General features: G+C 42.0%; 1 protein-coding gene across 1 annotated transcript in view; it reads right to left on the bottom strand.

Annotated features, from left to right (window-relative positions):
- The window catches only part of LOC311143172 (septin-2B-like), a gene marked incomplete at both ends in the record, with an annotated part of 43,707 nt that overhangs the window by 12,895 nt on the left and 13,595 nt on the right, over positions 1 to 17,217 (bottom strand). The window contains 4 exons of the mRNA XM_084178957.1: positions 149 to 272; positions 476 to 562; positions 749 to 845; positions 1,414 to 1,653. Of these exons, the coding sequence (XP_084035083.1) occupies positions 149 to 272; positions 476 to 562; positions 749 to 845; positions 1,414 to 1,653 (548 nt within the window). The remainder of the gene's footprint in view (positions 1 to 148; positions 273 to 475; positions 563 to 748; positions 846 to 1,413; positions 1,654 to 17,217) is intronic.

Here is a 17,217-nt window from a genome sequence, read left to right as displayed (position 1 = left end):
AGTGTGAGTAAGTACAGCTCCCTTGACACACACAATGGCTCCGGGGAGGACTTTTTCATGAGCACACCATGTCATTTTGAGACTAGGCTAAGCTTATTACTATTTAGCGTCTTTATGACTCTACATGTACATGTGAATACCTATATACCTGTCTGTACTGTTGATGGTATCTCCATAGCCTTGTGTGTCCACTATGTTGAGTTTGAGTTTCACTCCCTTTTCTTCGATGCACACTGTGTTCTTAGTGATGCCCACAGTCTGAGCCAGTCTCTCTGGACAACACACAAGATGCGCACACACACACACACACACACACGCACGCATACACAGAAGATCAGAGGTTGTATAAAAGCAATCTTGTAGATCAGGGTTGGGTAGGTACAGTAGAGACAAACCATTCCACAGGATACAACTTGATGTTACAGAAGAACAATAGTAACAGTAATGGACCCATTGAGAAATCACACTCTCTCACCCTCTGCATTCAGCACCTTCCTGTCCTTGTAGAGGTCTGTGAGGAACAGACTGTTGACCAGTGTAGATTTACCCAGACCAGACTCTCCTAGAGAAACAGAGGGAGGGAGGGAGAGAATGATGAAGAGAATGAGGGCGGTAGAGAGAGAGCGAGAGACCCTGCTTAGCCTCAAACCCTGATCATATCCTTGCTAAATACTTCTAACTTAGCAGTGGAAACATTGTCATGATTGAATAAACTACGACTCCCTGACAGCCCTTCCCTTGTCCTCACCAACCACCATCAGAGTGAACTCAAATCCCTTCTTCACTGACTTCCTGTGTACCTGGTTGGGTAGAGTAGCAAAGCCCACATACTCCCTGTCCTGGTCCTGCAGGGGTTAACCACATGCCAATAAGCCAATAAAGCCAAGACAAAACACAGATTATACTGTAACTCACTACTCATATAAAAGAGAATATACTGTACTCCCTGCATCCATAAAATATAATATCTGCAGCTCAATCAACAGAGACATTGTAAATAGTTATGATGACATCATGAGAAAGCCCTGAAAGCTGCCTGTTTTCACACTGTATATCACGTTTCACCTTTGACTCTTGAAATCTGACATGCTCTAGGTTTTTGGATTTTCACCTGCAAAATCTAACTCCATCAACAACTCAGCACAGTAGCCAATGTGGGCTCTTAATACTAGGGCTCTCTCCCTGTGCATAAAGCCTAATTGTGAACTTACGCAAGTACGCAACGCAAGAACACAATTAACTACACAAAATGGCTGTTCTGCGTACTTGCATAGCAAATATATGCAGATATGTGCAGCCCCGCAACTTGTAGCTCGACGCAACTACACAGGGCTGCCATTTTGCGAAGCAAATTGGGTCTTTGTGTGTACTTGCACAAGGAATCAATTAGGCTTTAGGCCGTAGCTACATTACCTCAGTGGTGTAGGGGTCTAGGCAGCCCCAGGGGCTCTTGGGTCGTGGGGGGCGGTCAGAGGTCCAGCTGGAGGGTGTGGCCAGGTAGCGGTGTTCCGGGAGAGGGGAGGAGTAACAGAAGTTTCTGGACATCGACCCTGTGCTCTGGTGGGAGGGACAGCTGTAACTGTCCTGGGGAAACTCCCTGAGGAAACTCTCCAGACTCAAGTTCCCTGTTTCATCTATAGTCAGGCTGGAGAACTAGACAGAACAGAGGACAGAGAGGAGAGAGGGGGAGGAGGGAGAGGAGGACGAGAGTGAGAGGAGAGGGAGGGGAGAAGAGGAAGGAGGAGAAGTAGAGAGGGGGAGAGGAGGAGAGGGAGCGAAGGAGGGGGATAGATTCCTGATTAAAAAAGGTGTGGTTTGTGCTACTGTATGTCTCAGTGTAGGGTTTACAATAGCTTACATATGGAGAAAATACAAATCTGATGACACTTCATCATCATGGGCATGGCATAGTGATAGCACCAATTACTTTTCATATCTTTTCGATACGGTTTTAACTGCTTTCTGTGCATCCTACATACCTCTCCATCTGAAGGCAGTGCAGGAATGGTGGCAGAGGGGAGAGAGACATTCAGGATCACAAAGAGAGGGGGGACCAGGATGGTGTCAGTACAATTTCAACACCAGAGGGCAGAATCTTCCTCTTATATTATAGGCTAGTCTATACCTGTTGAACATAACATCAAAAGGCCTAAATTGCAGCCAATCAATGTGTGAGTATCTGACAGACAGCAATAAGCTATATTTCTTTTGATTATGCAGGGCTCTACGTGACAACTATTTGAGGTATTAAAGCGGCAATCCGCAGTTGAAACAATAAAAGTATTCTCAGGGCCACTGTTTCTGTAAAAGGTTGAGGGATGCGGCTAGAGAAATGTAACCACACTCAAATTCATAGACAGATGGATGCATCCATGATATCAAAATTATAGTTTGAACCATGTTTTGAGGCTATACAGTGTCTGTTTACAAACCTTGGAAAAACAAGCTGATATTTTGGCTTCTGAAGGGGTACGACAGTTAAACTAAGCTCATGGGGCATTTAAAAGTGATATTCTTCAATAATCAATGGGTTTATATAATTCATTTGAAGTCCAAAAAGTGATGTAGTAACTGCAGCTAGTCCCTTTAATGATATGAATTGCCAGCAATTACAAATTACAGGGTTTAGGAGGACCAGAAAAAATTGATTTTTAAGATTGAGATTGGGCCTATGAATCCTACTACTTTTGAAGCACTCCCTTTTCCTTTATTTCTGTGACGCCACATATTTGCATAACACTGTGGCTGCGGGACAGTAAAGAAATCATTCCAACAATTATTACACGGGTGATTTTTTTTCTAGGGGCACCAAATACAAATTCCAGGTAGCACAGTAAAATATTTAGGAGCATATGCCCCCAAAATGGTAGCACTGTAGAGCCTTGTTATGATTAATCAGTGCATTCAAACTGCACTCTTGATACCACCGGCTAATAACTACTAGCAACTAAGTTAGACAAACTTTTGTCTAACTTAGTTGGCACAAACATTGGCACCTTGAAGTCAACCCAGGTTGGGCTGGCCTTGGTGGGCTAGCTCAAATTGTGTTTCCACTGCCTCCAGAAACAGAGATCCTATTAAATTGCTAGAGGAGCTATGCCATAAACCCTCAAAGTTCCAGAATGGGGTGAAAATGGCAGACATATTAGTCAGCGAGAAATCCAAACCAGTCTAATTGGAATGAATGGCAGTAGAGGCATAATTCTGATTTTACTTACGCAGGAAAATAAAATAAAAGGCACGTGATATACACTATATATACAAAAGTAGTTGGACACTCCTTCAAATGAGTGGATTCGTCCATTTCAGCCACACCTGTTGCTGACAGGTGTACACAATCGCACACACAGCCATGCAATCGCCATAGACAAACATTGGCAGTAGAATGCCCCGTACTGAAGAGCTCAGTGACTTTCAACGTGGCACTGTCATAGGATACCACCTTTCCAACAAGTCAGTTGGTCAAATTTCTGCCCTGCTAGAGCTGCCCCGGTCAACTGTAAGTGCTGTGAAGTGGAAACGTCTAGGAGCATCAACGGCTCAGCCGCAAAGTGGTAGGCCACTCAAGCTCACAGAACGGGACTGCCGAGTGCTGAAGCGCGTAAAAATAGTCTGTCCTCGGTTGCAACACTCACTACCGAGTTCCAAACTGCCTCTGGAAGCAACGTCAGCACAATAACTACTCGTCGGGAGCTTCATGAAATGGGTTTCCATGGCCGAGCAGCCGTACACAAACATAAGATCACCAGACGCAATGCCAAGCGTCGGCTGGAGTGGTGTAAAGCTCACTGCCATCGGACTCTGCAGCAGTGGAAACGCATTCTCTGGAGTGATGAATCACGCTTCACCATCTGGCAGTCCGACGGACAAATCTGGGTTTGGCAGATGCCAGGAGAACACTACATGCTCCAATACATAGTGCCATCTGTAAAGTTTGGTGGAGGAGGAATAATGGTCTGGGGCTGTTTTTTATGGTTCGGCCTAGGCCCCTTAGTTCCAGTGAAGCGAAATCTTAATGCTACAGCATACAATTACATTCTAGACGATTCTCTGTTTCCAACTTTGTAGCAACAGTTTGGGGAAGGCCCTTTCCTGTTTCAGCATGACAATGCCCCCACGCACAAAGCAAGGTCCAGAGCCCTGACCTCAACCCCGTCAAACATCTTTGGGATGAATTGGAACACCGACTGCGAGCCAGGCCTAATCGCCCAACATCAGTGCCCGACTTCACTAATGCTTGTGGCTGAATGGTAGCAAGTACCCGCAGCAATGTTCCAACATCTAGTGGAAAGCCTTCCCAGAAGAGTGGCGGCTGTTATAGAAGCAAAGGGGGGACCAACTCCATATTAATTTTGGAATGAGACGTTCGAGGAGCAAGTGTCCACATACCTTTGGTCATATAGTGTATCAGAAATGTTGTAATAGAATTATTGTCAACCTAATATAATGTAATATGTTGTATACCAATTTTCTGTATAAATACCCTCTAAAATATACAGTACCAGTCAAAAGTTTGGACACACCTACTCATTCCAGGGTTTTTCTTTATTTTTACTATTTTCTACATTGTAGAATAATAGTGAAGACATCAAAACTATTAAATAACACATATGGAATCATGTAGTAACCAAAAAAGTTAATTTGTGGAATTTCTTTCCTTCTTAATGCGTTTGAGCCAATCAGTTGTGTTGTGACAAGGTGGGGGGGGGGGTAAAATACAAAATCCATATTATGGCAAGAACAGCTCAAATAAGTCCATCATTACTTTAAGACATGAAGGTCAGTCAATACAGAACATTTCAAGAACTTGGAAAGTTTCTTCAACTGCAGTCGCAAAAACCATCAAGCGCTATGATGAAACTGGCTCTCATGAGGACCGCGACAGGAACGGAAGACCCAGAGTTAACTCTGCTGCAGAGGATAAGTTCATTAGAGTTACCAGCCTCAGAAATTGCAGCCCAAATAAATGCTTCACAGAGTTCAAGTAACAGACACATCTCAACATCAACTGTTATAATAATAATAATAATAATAATAATAATATGCCATTTAGCAGACGCTTTTATCCAAAGCGACTTACAGTCATGCGTGCATACATTTTTGTGTATGGGTGGTCCCGGGGATCGAACCCACTACCTTGGCGTTACAAGCGCCGTGCTCTACCAGCTGAGCTACAGAGGACCACGTTCAGAGGGGACTGTGTGAATCAGTCCTTCATGGTCAAATTGCTGCAAAGAAACCACTACTAAAGGACACCAATAAGAAGAAGAGACCTGCTTGGGCCAAGAAACATGAGCAATGGACATTAGACCGGTGGAAATGTGTCCTTTGGTCTGGAGTCCAAATTTGAGATTTTTGGTTCCAACTGCCGTGTCTTTGTGAGACGCGGTGTGGGTGAACGGATTATCTCCACATGTGTATTTCCCACTGTAAAGCATGGAGGAGGAGGTGTTATGGTGTGGGGGTCCTTTGCTGGTGACACTTTCTGTGATTTATTTAGAATTCAAGGCACACTTAACCAGCATGGCTACCACAGCATTCTACAGCGATACACCATCCCATCTGGTATGTGCTTAGTGGGACTATTGTAGTGTATTAAGATTATGACTATTCTAGAGGAACAAAGAGGGGATGTTTATCTTAGTTCAAAAGTAGCCATTTGTAGGGTGACGCCCCAGGGGAGACAGGTGATTGGACAGCAGAGGGAGCAACCCATATTTCTGCATTGTTTATAAGTATATGCTGGACGAAGAAGAGGGAAGAGCGACCATTGCAATCTGGGACGTCGCTCTCCGGGTGGGCATGACACCTGTAAAACTTATGCTGAAAGCTTGTGATATGAATAAACTTATGATCAAGGTTCAGTATGAGCGGACTCCTTTGTTTATCAGCAATAATTGCCAGCATTTACTCGATACGACACTATTATTTGTTTTTCAACAGGACAATGATCCAACACACCTCCAGGCTGTGTAAGGGCTATTTTACCAAGAAGGAGAGTGATGGAGTGCTGCATCAGATGACCTGGCCTCTATAATCCCCCGACCTCAACCCAATTGAGATGGTTTGGGATGAGTCGGACCGCAGAGTGAAGGAAACGCAGCCAACAAGTCCTCAGCATATGTGGAAACTCCTTCAAGACTGTTGGAAAAGCATTCCAGGTGAAGCTGGTTGAGAGAATGCCAAGAGTGTCCAAAGCTGTCGTCAAGGCAAAGGGTAGCTATTTGAAGATTCTCAAATATAAAATACACTTTGATTTGTTTAACGCTTTTTGGTTTACTACATGATTCCATATGGGTTATTTCATAGTTTTGATGTCTCCACTATTACTCTACAATGTAAAAAATAGTAAAAATAAAGAAAAACCCTTGAATGAGTAGGTGTGTCCAAACTTTTGACTGGTAGTGCATGTAAACATTTAAATTTGAGTTTTCTTGGAAAGCTGTGAGTGCTGTTATATGATACAATGTCAGTACTTGTTGCAATTATAACTTGTCTTCGTCCTATCCTCAACTGATTTCAGCCAGTTTATGGCTGTAGATTGACTGCATTGTTTGAATAGAATGTTGGCATATTGGCAGTTAATTTGAAAAATGAATATAATCACTCCTCTAAAACTGTCTGGCTAGCTAGCTAACAAACATACAGTGCAGATAAATTATTCTAAATCATTATTTTACACAATATCTTATCACAGCACAGGCAAACCATGGTTGACCAACTCCCTGACCTTTATCCTATCATAAGAAGGTTCATGTCCATTCTAGTATTCTAATTAAGCAATAAGGCCAGAGGAGGTGTGGTATATGGCCAATATACTACGGCTAAGGGCTGTTCTTAACATGAGTGCCTGGGCACAGCCCTTAGCCATGGTATATTGGCCATATATCACAAATCCCTGAGGTGCCAGATTGCTTTTATAAACTGGTTGCCAGAGTAATTTGAGCATTACAAATAAAATGTTTTGTCATACAGTTTATAATTCCTAATTATATGTCCAGAAATTAGAAATTATGTCATGTTGCTAGGTAGCCAATGTGCCTGTGTAGCTAGTTTTGCTAATGTTGCTAGCTAGCTAGAATTTGTAGAAAGTACTTTGGCTTCAACTAGCTAGCCCAAGATGTACTCTTAAAGAGCCTACCGTTACTCCATAAGGTCCAAGGACCTTACATGTTATTTACCGAGGTAGACTGGCTCTGGCAGCCAAAAACTCCATCTAAATGTGAATCGATTCTCAATCGCGATATACGGCTCTAGAAACATAAAGCCCTTTACTTTAATACCTCATCAAAATAACTTCACAAATGCAAAATATACACTTACTGTACAGTGTTTTAACCAGCTTTATCACAGTTGCAGCCGAAAGTATTTTTCAATGAGAACACGTTTTGGTAGCCTTCTTCCCTTACACAGGTGTTCAGGGCATTCTAGATAGCTAATTAGCACTAGGACTTCCGTAAACACGCGCTGTAACATGGAGATATTGCGGTCTGGGAACACTAACCCAAAGGTGTGTATCAAATGTTTTATTTTATTATTAAAATATTTATTGATATGAAAGATAGGGTCCTTATGCTTCCAAACCCATACCGCAAGCGATGCGTATTAATGTTCAGACCTAGAATTGGGGCTCTTAATTAAACTCCCCCTTACAGAAGATGCCTTCATCCAATTACTCTTATGTGTAATGTAATGAAACTGAGAGTCATGATCACGGGCTAGATAACTAGCTAGCAAGATGTTGAAGAATTTTAATTCACCCTCACCACGCTGTAACTAACGTCATGTAGCTATGGACACCTGCAAATATAAGACTTCTTAGACTAGCCTACCTGGAAGGCCTTCTTCTGTCTGTGTGCCTGGAGAGGAAAAATGTTGAAGGGTTTTAGCTAATAAAAGCTAGCTTTGTAACCAACTCAGATGGCATAATGCCATGGCATGAATAAATAACCCATGTCCAACTTATCTCTGAACAACAACAAAGTCACACCATGATTTATTTGCTAGTTGCTAGCTACCTCAACCTGGTCTCAGAACATTTCGTATTATTCTTCATGTAAACCAAGAAACTCAAACATAGGATGATATGTTACGTTTCGTATGGTATGTATTCATTTGTGGATGTCCATCACCCATTTAGTATAATATGATAGAAATTACAATTTTTAAGAACTTGAAAAAACATACAATATGTTATGAATTCTAGTCAATGCCACTCAGACATTGCTCGTCCTAATATTTATATATTTCTTAATTCCATTCTTTTACTTTTAGATTTGTGTGTATTGTTGTGAATTGTTAGACACTACTGTACTGTTGGAGCTAGGAACACAAGCATTTCGCTACACCCGCAATAACATCTGCAAAATATGTGTATGTGACCAATAAAATGTTATTTGAATTTGCTAAAAGTATGATATGTTACAAATTCTAATTTGTTGTGGCTAACAGCTAGGTGGCTACGTTAGGGTTAAGTTATGAATTATGTTAAAGGGTTATTAAGGTTTGGGGAAGGGTTTGCTAAAAGGGTCAAGGTTAGCTAACATTTTAAGTAGTTGCAAAGTAGCAAAAATTTAATAAGTAGTTGAAAAGTTGCTAATTAGCTAGCTAAAATGCTAAAGTTGTCTGTGATGAGATTCGAACACGCAACCTTTGGGTAGCTAGACGTTCGCGTCTGTCTTATGTAGCTAACCATATCAAACCTAACAAATCATCCTCATTTGCCATCCCGGATTTACTTTTACTATGTTACGTCTAGTCTATATGAGACCAGGGTGGCTGCCTAGGTAATATTCTGACTGTAGCATTGAATCGAAGCTGTTTTTAGCCCATTATAAAAAACACATCAACGCAACCTAGCTGGAGACCGTAAGTAGCTTATTTTATGTATACTGTGAAAATAAAGGCGGTATCTTAGTAGATATTGATGTGGCTGGCTTATTATAGCTTCGTTTTTTATCTACAATTTGTGTTTACCTTGTTCATCGTTGTACATTGTATTTCTGTTGTCGTTAGCTAGCTACGTTAGATAGCTAGGTTCTCAACGGTTAGAATCGGTAAATTTGAAAGTTGGCTATGTACCCAAGGCGTTCTGGCATCAACATAGATAGATAAACAGACAACTACTAAAATCCGCGCGCTCGATGACGTGTCAGTGGCTCCAAGATACATATATTGTAACGAACCATAACATTACAGGGTAGAATACTCTTATTATATCATATAATGAGTTATTCTGTAAGGGGTGGATTTTACAATCATTGCAATGATAAAGGCTTACATGTGTCTTTCAATTTCAACTACAATCAATAAAGAAGAACTCACAGACCAACAGGAGGCAGAAGTATTCCTCAATTACCCCTTTATTAAAGTATTTGATAAAATATAGTTTTACAACAATTTCAATGTCACTTGGCAGACTGCAAATAGTCTGGGTGGCCATTTGATTAATTGTTCAGAAGTCTTATTGCTTGGGGGTTAAAAGCTGTTAAGGAGCCTTTTGGACCTAGACTTGGCACTCCGGTACCGCTTGCCATGCAGTATCAGAGAGAACAGTCTTTGACTTGGGTGACTGGAGCTTTTGACAATTTGTGGGCCTTCCTCTGACACCGCCTAGTATATCAAGTTGAAGTCGGAAGTTTACATACACTTAGGTTGGAGTCATTAAAACTTGTTTTTCAACCACTCCACAAATTTCTTGTTAACAAACTATAGTTTTGGCAAGTCGGTTAGGACATGTACTTTGTGCATGACACAAGTAATTTTTCCAATAATTGTTTACAGACAGATTATTTCACTTATAATTCACTGTATCACAATTCCGGTGGGTCATAAGTTTACATACACTAAGTTGACTGTGCCTTTAAATAGCTTGGAAAATTCCAGAAAAAGATGTCATGGCTTTAGAAGCTTCTGATAGGCTAATTGACATCATTTGAGTCAATTGGAGGTGTACCTGTGGATGTATTTCAAGGCCTACCTTCAAACTCAGTGCCTCTTTGCTTGACATCATGGGAAAATCAAAAGAAATCAGCCACAAGTCTGGTTCATCCTTGGGAGCAATTTCCAAACGCCTGAAGGTACCACGTTAATCTGTACAAACAATAGTACGCAAGTATAAACACCATGGGACCACGCAGCCGTCATACCGCTCAGGAAGGAGACGCGTTCTGTCTCCTAAAGATGAACGTACTTTGGTGTGAAAAGTGCAAATCAATCCCAGAACAACAGCAAATGACCTTGTGAAGATGCTGGAGGAAACAGGTACAAAAGTATCTATATCCACAGTAAAACGAGTCCTATATCGACATAACCTGAAACGCAGCTCAGCAAGGAAGAAGCCACTGCTCCAAAACCGCCATAAAAAAGCCAGACTACGGTTTGCAACTGCACATGGGGACAAAGATCGTACTTTTTGGAGAAATGTCCTCTGGTCTAATAAAACAAAAATATAACTTTTTGGCCATAATGACCATCGTTATGTTTGGAGGAAAAAGGGGGTTGCTTGCAAGCCGAAGAACACCATCCCCACCGTGAAGCACGGGGGTGGCAGCATCATGCTGTGGGGGTGCTTTGCTGCAGGAGGGACTGGTGCACTTCACAAAATAGATGGCATCATGAGGAAGGAGAATTATGTGGATATATTGAAGCAACATCTCAAAACATCAGTCAGGAAGTTAAAGCTTGGTCGCAAATGGGTCTTCCAAATCGACAATGACCCCAAGCATACTTCCAAAGTTGTGGCAAAATGGCTTAAGGACAACAAAGTCAAGGTATTGGAGTGGCCATCACAAAGCCCTGACCTCAATCCTATAGAACATTTGTGGGCAGAACTGAAAAAGTGTGTGCGAGCAAGGAGGCCTACAAACCTGATTCCCTGTTTTTGGTCAGTTATTTTCACTTCATTTTAAGAACGTGAAATGTCAGAATAATAGTAGAGAGAGATTTATTAAAGCTTTTATTTATTTCATCACATTCCCAGTGGGTCAGAAGTTTACATACACTCAATTAGTATTTGGTAGCATTGCCTTTCAATTGTTTAACTTGGGTCAAACGTTTCGGGTAGCCTTCCACAAGCTTCCCACAATAAGTTGGGTGAATTTTGGCCCATTCCTCCTGACAGAGCTGGTGTAACTGAGTCAAGTTTTATAGGCCTCCTTGCTCGCACACGCTTTTTCAGTTCTGCCCACAAATATTCAATAGGATTGAGGTCAGGGCTTTGTGATGGCCACTCCAATACCTTGAATTTGTTGTCCTTAAGCCATTTTGCCACAACTTTGGAAGTATGCTTGGGGTCATTGTCCATTTGGAAGACCCATTTGCGACCAAGCTTTAACTTTCTGACTGATGTTTTGAGATGTTGCTTCAATATATCCACATAATTTTCCTTCCTCATGATGCCATCTATTTTGTGAAGTGCACCAGTCCCTCCTGCAGCAAAGCACCCCCACAGCATGATGCTGCCACCCCCGTGCTTCACGTTTGGGATGGTGTTCTTCGGCTTGCAAGCAACCTCCTTTTTCCTCCAAACATAACAATGGTCATTATGGCCAAACAGTTCTATTTTTGTTTCATCAGACCAGAGGACATTTCTCCAAAAAGTACGATCTTCGTCCCCATGTGCAGCTGCAAACCGTAGTCTGTTTTTTTTATGGCGGTTTTGGAGCAGTAGCTTCTTCCTTGCTGAGCGGCCTTTCAGGTTATGTCGATATAGGACTCGTTTTACTGTGGATATAGATACTTTTGTACCTGTTTCCTCCAGCATCTTCACAATGTTCTTTGCTGTTGTTCTGGGATTGATTTGCACTTTTCGCACCAAAGCACGTTCATCTCTAGGAGACAGAACGCGTCTCCTTCCTGAGCGGTATGATGGCTGCGTGGTCCCATGGTGTTTATACTTGCATAGTATTGTTTGTACAGATTAACGTGGTACCTTGAGGCGTTTGGAAATTGCTCCCAAGGATGAACCAGACTTGTGGAGGTCTACAATGTTTTTTCTGAGGTCTTGGCTGATTTCTTTTGATTTTCCCATGATGTCAAGCAAAGAGGCACTGAGTTTGAAGGTAGGCCTTGAAATACATCCACAGGTACACCTCCAATTGACTCAAATGATCTCAATTAGCCTATCAAACGCTTCTAAAGCCATGACATCATTTTCTGGAATTTTCCAAGCTGTTTAAAGGCACAGTCAACTTAGTGTATGTAAACTTCTGACCCACTGGCATTGTGATACAGTGAATTATAAGTGAAATAATCTGTCTGTAAACAATTGTTGGAAAAATTACTTGTGTCATGCACAAAGTAGATGTCCTAACCGACTTGCCAAAACTATAGTTTGTTAACAAGAAATTTGTGGAGACTCCAACCTAAGTGTATGTAATCTTCCGACTTCAACTGTAAGTATTCACACTCCTGAGTCAATACTTTATAGAAGCACCTTTGGCGGTGATTAGAGCAGTGAGTCTTTCTGGGTAAGTGCTTTTTGCACACCTGGATTGTACAATATTTGCACATTATTATAAAAAAAATTATTCAAGCTCTGTCAAGTTGGTTGTTGATCATTGCTAGACAGCCTTGTTCAAGTCTTGCGATAGATTTTCATTTTTACCCATGATTTTCATTTTTACCCATGTAACAGTAGGTGTCCTTCTTTGCAAGGCATTGGAAAACCTCCCTTGTCTTTGTGGTTGAATCTGTATTTGAAATTCACTGCTCGACTGAGAACTGTATGTGTGGGGTACAGGGATGAGGTAGTCATTCAAAAATCATGTTAAAAACTATTATTGCACGGAGAGTGAGTCCATGCAACTTATTATATGACTTATTAAGGACATTTCTACTCCTGAACTAACACTATATGGCCAAAGGTATGTGGACACCCTTTCAAATGAGTTGGATTTGTCTATTTCAGCCACACCGGTTGCTGACAGGTGTATAAAATCAAGCACACAGCCATGCAATCTCCATAGACAAACATAGGCAGTAGAATGGCCTTACTGAAGAGCTCAGTGACTTTCAACGTGGCACCATCATAGGATGCCATCTTTCCAACAAGTCAGTTCGTGAAATTTCTGCCCTGCTAGAGCTGTTATTGTGAAGTGGAAATGTCTAGGAGCAACAACGGCTCAGCCGCAAAGTGGTAGGCCACACAAGCTCACAGAACGGGACCGCCGAGCGCAGAAGTGCCTAAAAATCTTCTGTCCTCGGTTGCAACACTCACTACCGAGTTCCAAACTGCCTCTGGAAGCAACGTCAGCAGGATATTAAACACAATGAAAGTGTTTGAACCTCTCAACAGCCCCACACTAACCTGCCAGCTTCTAAGAAATACACACACAATGTTGAAATACAATAGCTAAAGAGTTTATGCAATAAACAAAGTTTGTCTGGGTGGCGAATGGGCCAAATGAAGCGCCGATTGAGCAATGTCTGTTTGATGAGCTGAGCTGGCTCTTTGCGGCAGCTCTGGCAAAGTGGGATAGAAAGCATGGGTTTGTCGGTCTTGGTTCTTCTCTGCTCAGTTGAGGTTTGGAGCGTCACTTGGTGATGTCAGCTCCACTGCAGTCAGCCAAGTAGTTCTCTGCTAGAGGCAAGAAGTTAGCAGCAGCTATGTCTTTGGAGCTCCGGCGTAAGGTGGCCTGGAACACATACAGTGGGGAGAACAAGTATTTGATACACTGCCGATTTTGCAGGTTTTCCTACTTACATAGCATGTAGAGGTCTGTCATTTTTATCATAGGTACACTTCAACTGTGAGAGACGGAATCTAAAACAAAAATCCATAAAATCACATTGTATGATTTTTAAGTAATTAATTTGCAGTGACTGGGAGACCCATGAGGCAGTGCACAATTGTCCCAGCGTCCGGGTTAGGGGAGGGTTTGGCCGGCCCGGATTTCCTTGACCCATTGCGCTCTAGCGGCGCTTCATTCCTTGTGGCGGGCCGGGCTCCTGCAAGCTGACTTCGGTCGCCAGCTGGACGTTGTTTCCTGCAACACATTGGTCCTGCTGGCTTCCGGGTTAAGCGAGCAGTGTGTCAAGAAGCAGTGCAGCTTGGCAGGGTTGTGTTTCAGAGAACACATGGCTCTCGACCTTTGCCTCTCCCGAGTCCGTAGGGGAGTTGCAGCGATGGGACAAGACCGTAACTACCAATTTGATATCACGAAATTGGGGAGAAAAAGGGGTGTAGCTTAAGAAATCAATAATTTTCTAGTAACAGATGCCATTCATATTCTGACAATCTCTGAAACTCACCTAGATAATACCTTTCATGATACAGTGGTAGCAATACATGGTTATAAGATCTACAGAAAAGACAAATGCCAAAGGTGGAGTTGTGGCTGTTTATATTCAGAACCACATTCCTGTAAAGCTTAGAGAGGATCTCATGTTAAATACTGTTGAAGTAATATGGCTACAAGTTTATCTGCCTCACCTAATGCTCATTCTGGTGGGAAGCTGCTATAGACCACCAAGTGCTAACAATCAGTATCTGGATAATGTGTGAAATGCTTGTTAATGTATGTGATATCAATAGAGAGGTATATTTTCTGGGTGATTTAAATATTGACTGGCCTTCATCAGGCTGCCCACTCAAGAAAAAGCTTCAAACTGTAACTAGTGCCTGCAACCTTGTTCAGGTTATCAATCAACCTACCAGGGTAGTTACAAACAGCACAGGAATGAAATCATCAACATGTATTGATCACATCTTTACTAATGCTGCAGAAATTTGTTTGAAAGCAGTATCCAAATCAATCGGATGTAGTGAACGCAATATAGTAGCTATATCTAGGAAAACCAAAGTTCCAAAGGCTGGGCCTAATGTTGTGTATAAGAGGTCATACAATACGTTTTGTAGTGATACCTATGTTGTTGATGTAAATAATATTTGTTGGTCCGTGGTGTGTAATGACGAGCAACTAGACGCTGCACTTGACACATTTATGAAATTATCCCAGTTACTAATAAGCATGCACCCATTAAGAAAATGACTGTAAAAACTGTTAAATCCCTGTGGATTGATGAGGAATTGAACAATTTTATGGTTGAGAGGGATGAGGCAAAATAAATGGCAAATAGGTCTGGCTGTACAACCGATTGGCAAACGTACTGCAAATTGGGAAATAATGTGACTAAACTGAATAAAAAGAAGAAGACTACACTATGAAGACTACAATATGAAACAAAGATAAATGACATAAAGAATGATAATAAAATGCTTTCGAGCACCTTAAATGAAATTCTGGGCAAAAAGGCAAACTCTGCTCCACCATTTATTGAATCAGATGGCTCATTCATTAGAAAACCCACTGATATTGCCAACTACTTTAATAATTTTTTCATTGGCAAGATTAGCAAACTTAGGCATGACATGCCAGCAACAAAAGCTGACACTACACACCCAAGTCTATCTGACCAAATTATAAAGACAAGCATTGTAATTTTGAATTCAGTAAAGTAAGTGTGGAACAGGTGAAAAAAGTATTGTAAGCCACCTGGGTCTAACAACCTGAATGGAAAATTACTGAGGATAATAGCGGACGATGTTGCCACTCCTATTTGCCATATCTTCAATTTAAGCCTACTAGAAAGTGTGTGCCCTCAGGCCTGGAGGGAAGCAAAAGTTATTTCCCTACCTAAGAATAGTAAAGCCCCCTTTACTGGCTCAAATAGCCGACATATCAGCCTGTTACCAACCCTAAGTAAACTTTTGGAAAAAATTGTGTTCCCCAGGGTAGCTGTCTAGGCCCCTTACTTTTTTCAATATTTACTAATGAGTAAAGCCAGTGTGTCTATGTAGGTGGATGACTCAACACTATACACGTCAGATACCACAGTGACTGAAATGACTGCAACACTTAAGAAAGAGCTGCAGTTAGTTTCAAAAATGAGTGGCAAGGAATAAGTTAGTCCTAAATATTTCAAAAACTAAAAGCATTGTATCTGGGACAAATCATTCGCTAAATCCTAAACCTCAACTAAATCTTGTAATAAATAATGTGGAAATTCAAATAAAATTAAATCAAACTTTATTTGTCACATACAACCTTACCTTGAAATGCTTACTTACAAGCCCTTAACCAACAATGCAGTTCAAGAAAGAGTTAAGAAAATATTTACGAAATAAACTAAAGTAAAAAAAAAAATTAAAAAAAAAAGGTTACACAATAAAATAACAATAACGAGGCTATATACAGGGGGTACCGGTACCAAGTCAATGTGCGGGGGTACAGGTTAGTTGAGGTAATTTGTACATGTAGGTAGGGGTAAAGTGACTATACATAGATAATAGACAGTGGGTGGCAGCAGTGTAAAAACAAATGGAGTGGGGGAGGTCAATGTAAATAGTCTGCTTGGCCATTTGATTAATTGTTCAGCAGTCTTCTGGCTTGGGGGTAGAAGCTGTTAAGGAGCCTTTTGGTCCTAGATTTGGCGCTCCGGTACCACTTTCCGTTCGGTAGCAGAGAGAACAGTCTATGACTTGGGTGACTGGAGTCTTTGACAATTTTTTGGGCTTTCCTCTGACACCGCCTAGTATATAGGTCCTGGATGGCAGGAAGCTTGGCCCCAGTGATGTACTGGGCCGTACGCACTACCCTCTGTAGCGCCTTATGGTCAGATGCCGAGCAGTTGCCATACCAGACGGTGATGCAACCGGTCAGGATGCTCTCGATGGTGCAGCTGTATAACTTTTTGAGGATCTGGGGACCCATGCCAAATCTTTTCAGTCTCCTGAGGGGGAAAGGTGGAGTAGTGCCCTCTTCACGACAGTGTTTGGACCATGATAGTTTGTTGGTGATGTGGACACCAAGGAACTTGAAACTCTCGACCCGCTCCACTACAGCCCCGTCGATGTTAATGGGGGCCTGTTCGGCCTGCCTTTTCCTGTAGTCCATAATCAGCTCCTTTGTCTTGCTCACATTGAGGGAGAGCTTGTTGTCCTGGCACCACACTGCCAGGTGTCTGGCCTCCCTATATGCTGTCTAATCGTTGTCAGTGATCAGGCCTACCACTGTTGTGTCGTCAGCAAACTTAATGATAGTGTTGGAGTCGTGTTTGGCCACGCAGTCGTGGGTGAACAGGGAGTACAGGAGGGGACTAAGCACGCACCCCTGAGGGGCCCCAATGTTGAGGATCAGTGTGGCAGATATGTTGTTGTCTACCCTTACCACCTGGGGGCGGCCCGTCAGGAAGTCCAGGATCCAGTTGCAGAGG

This window comes from Coregonus lavaretus, assembly GCF_964263955.1.
Source record: "Coregonus lavaretus genome assembly, chromosome: 15".
Lineage (NCBI taxonomy): Eukaryota > Metazoa > Chordata > Actinopteri > Salmoniformes > Salmonidae > Coregonus > Coregonus lavaretus.
Note: the sequence above shows the minus strand (reverse complement) of the source record. Positions and strands in the feature narration are given on the sequence as shown.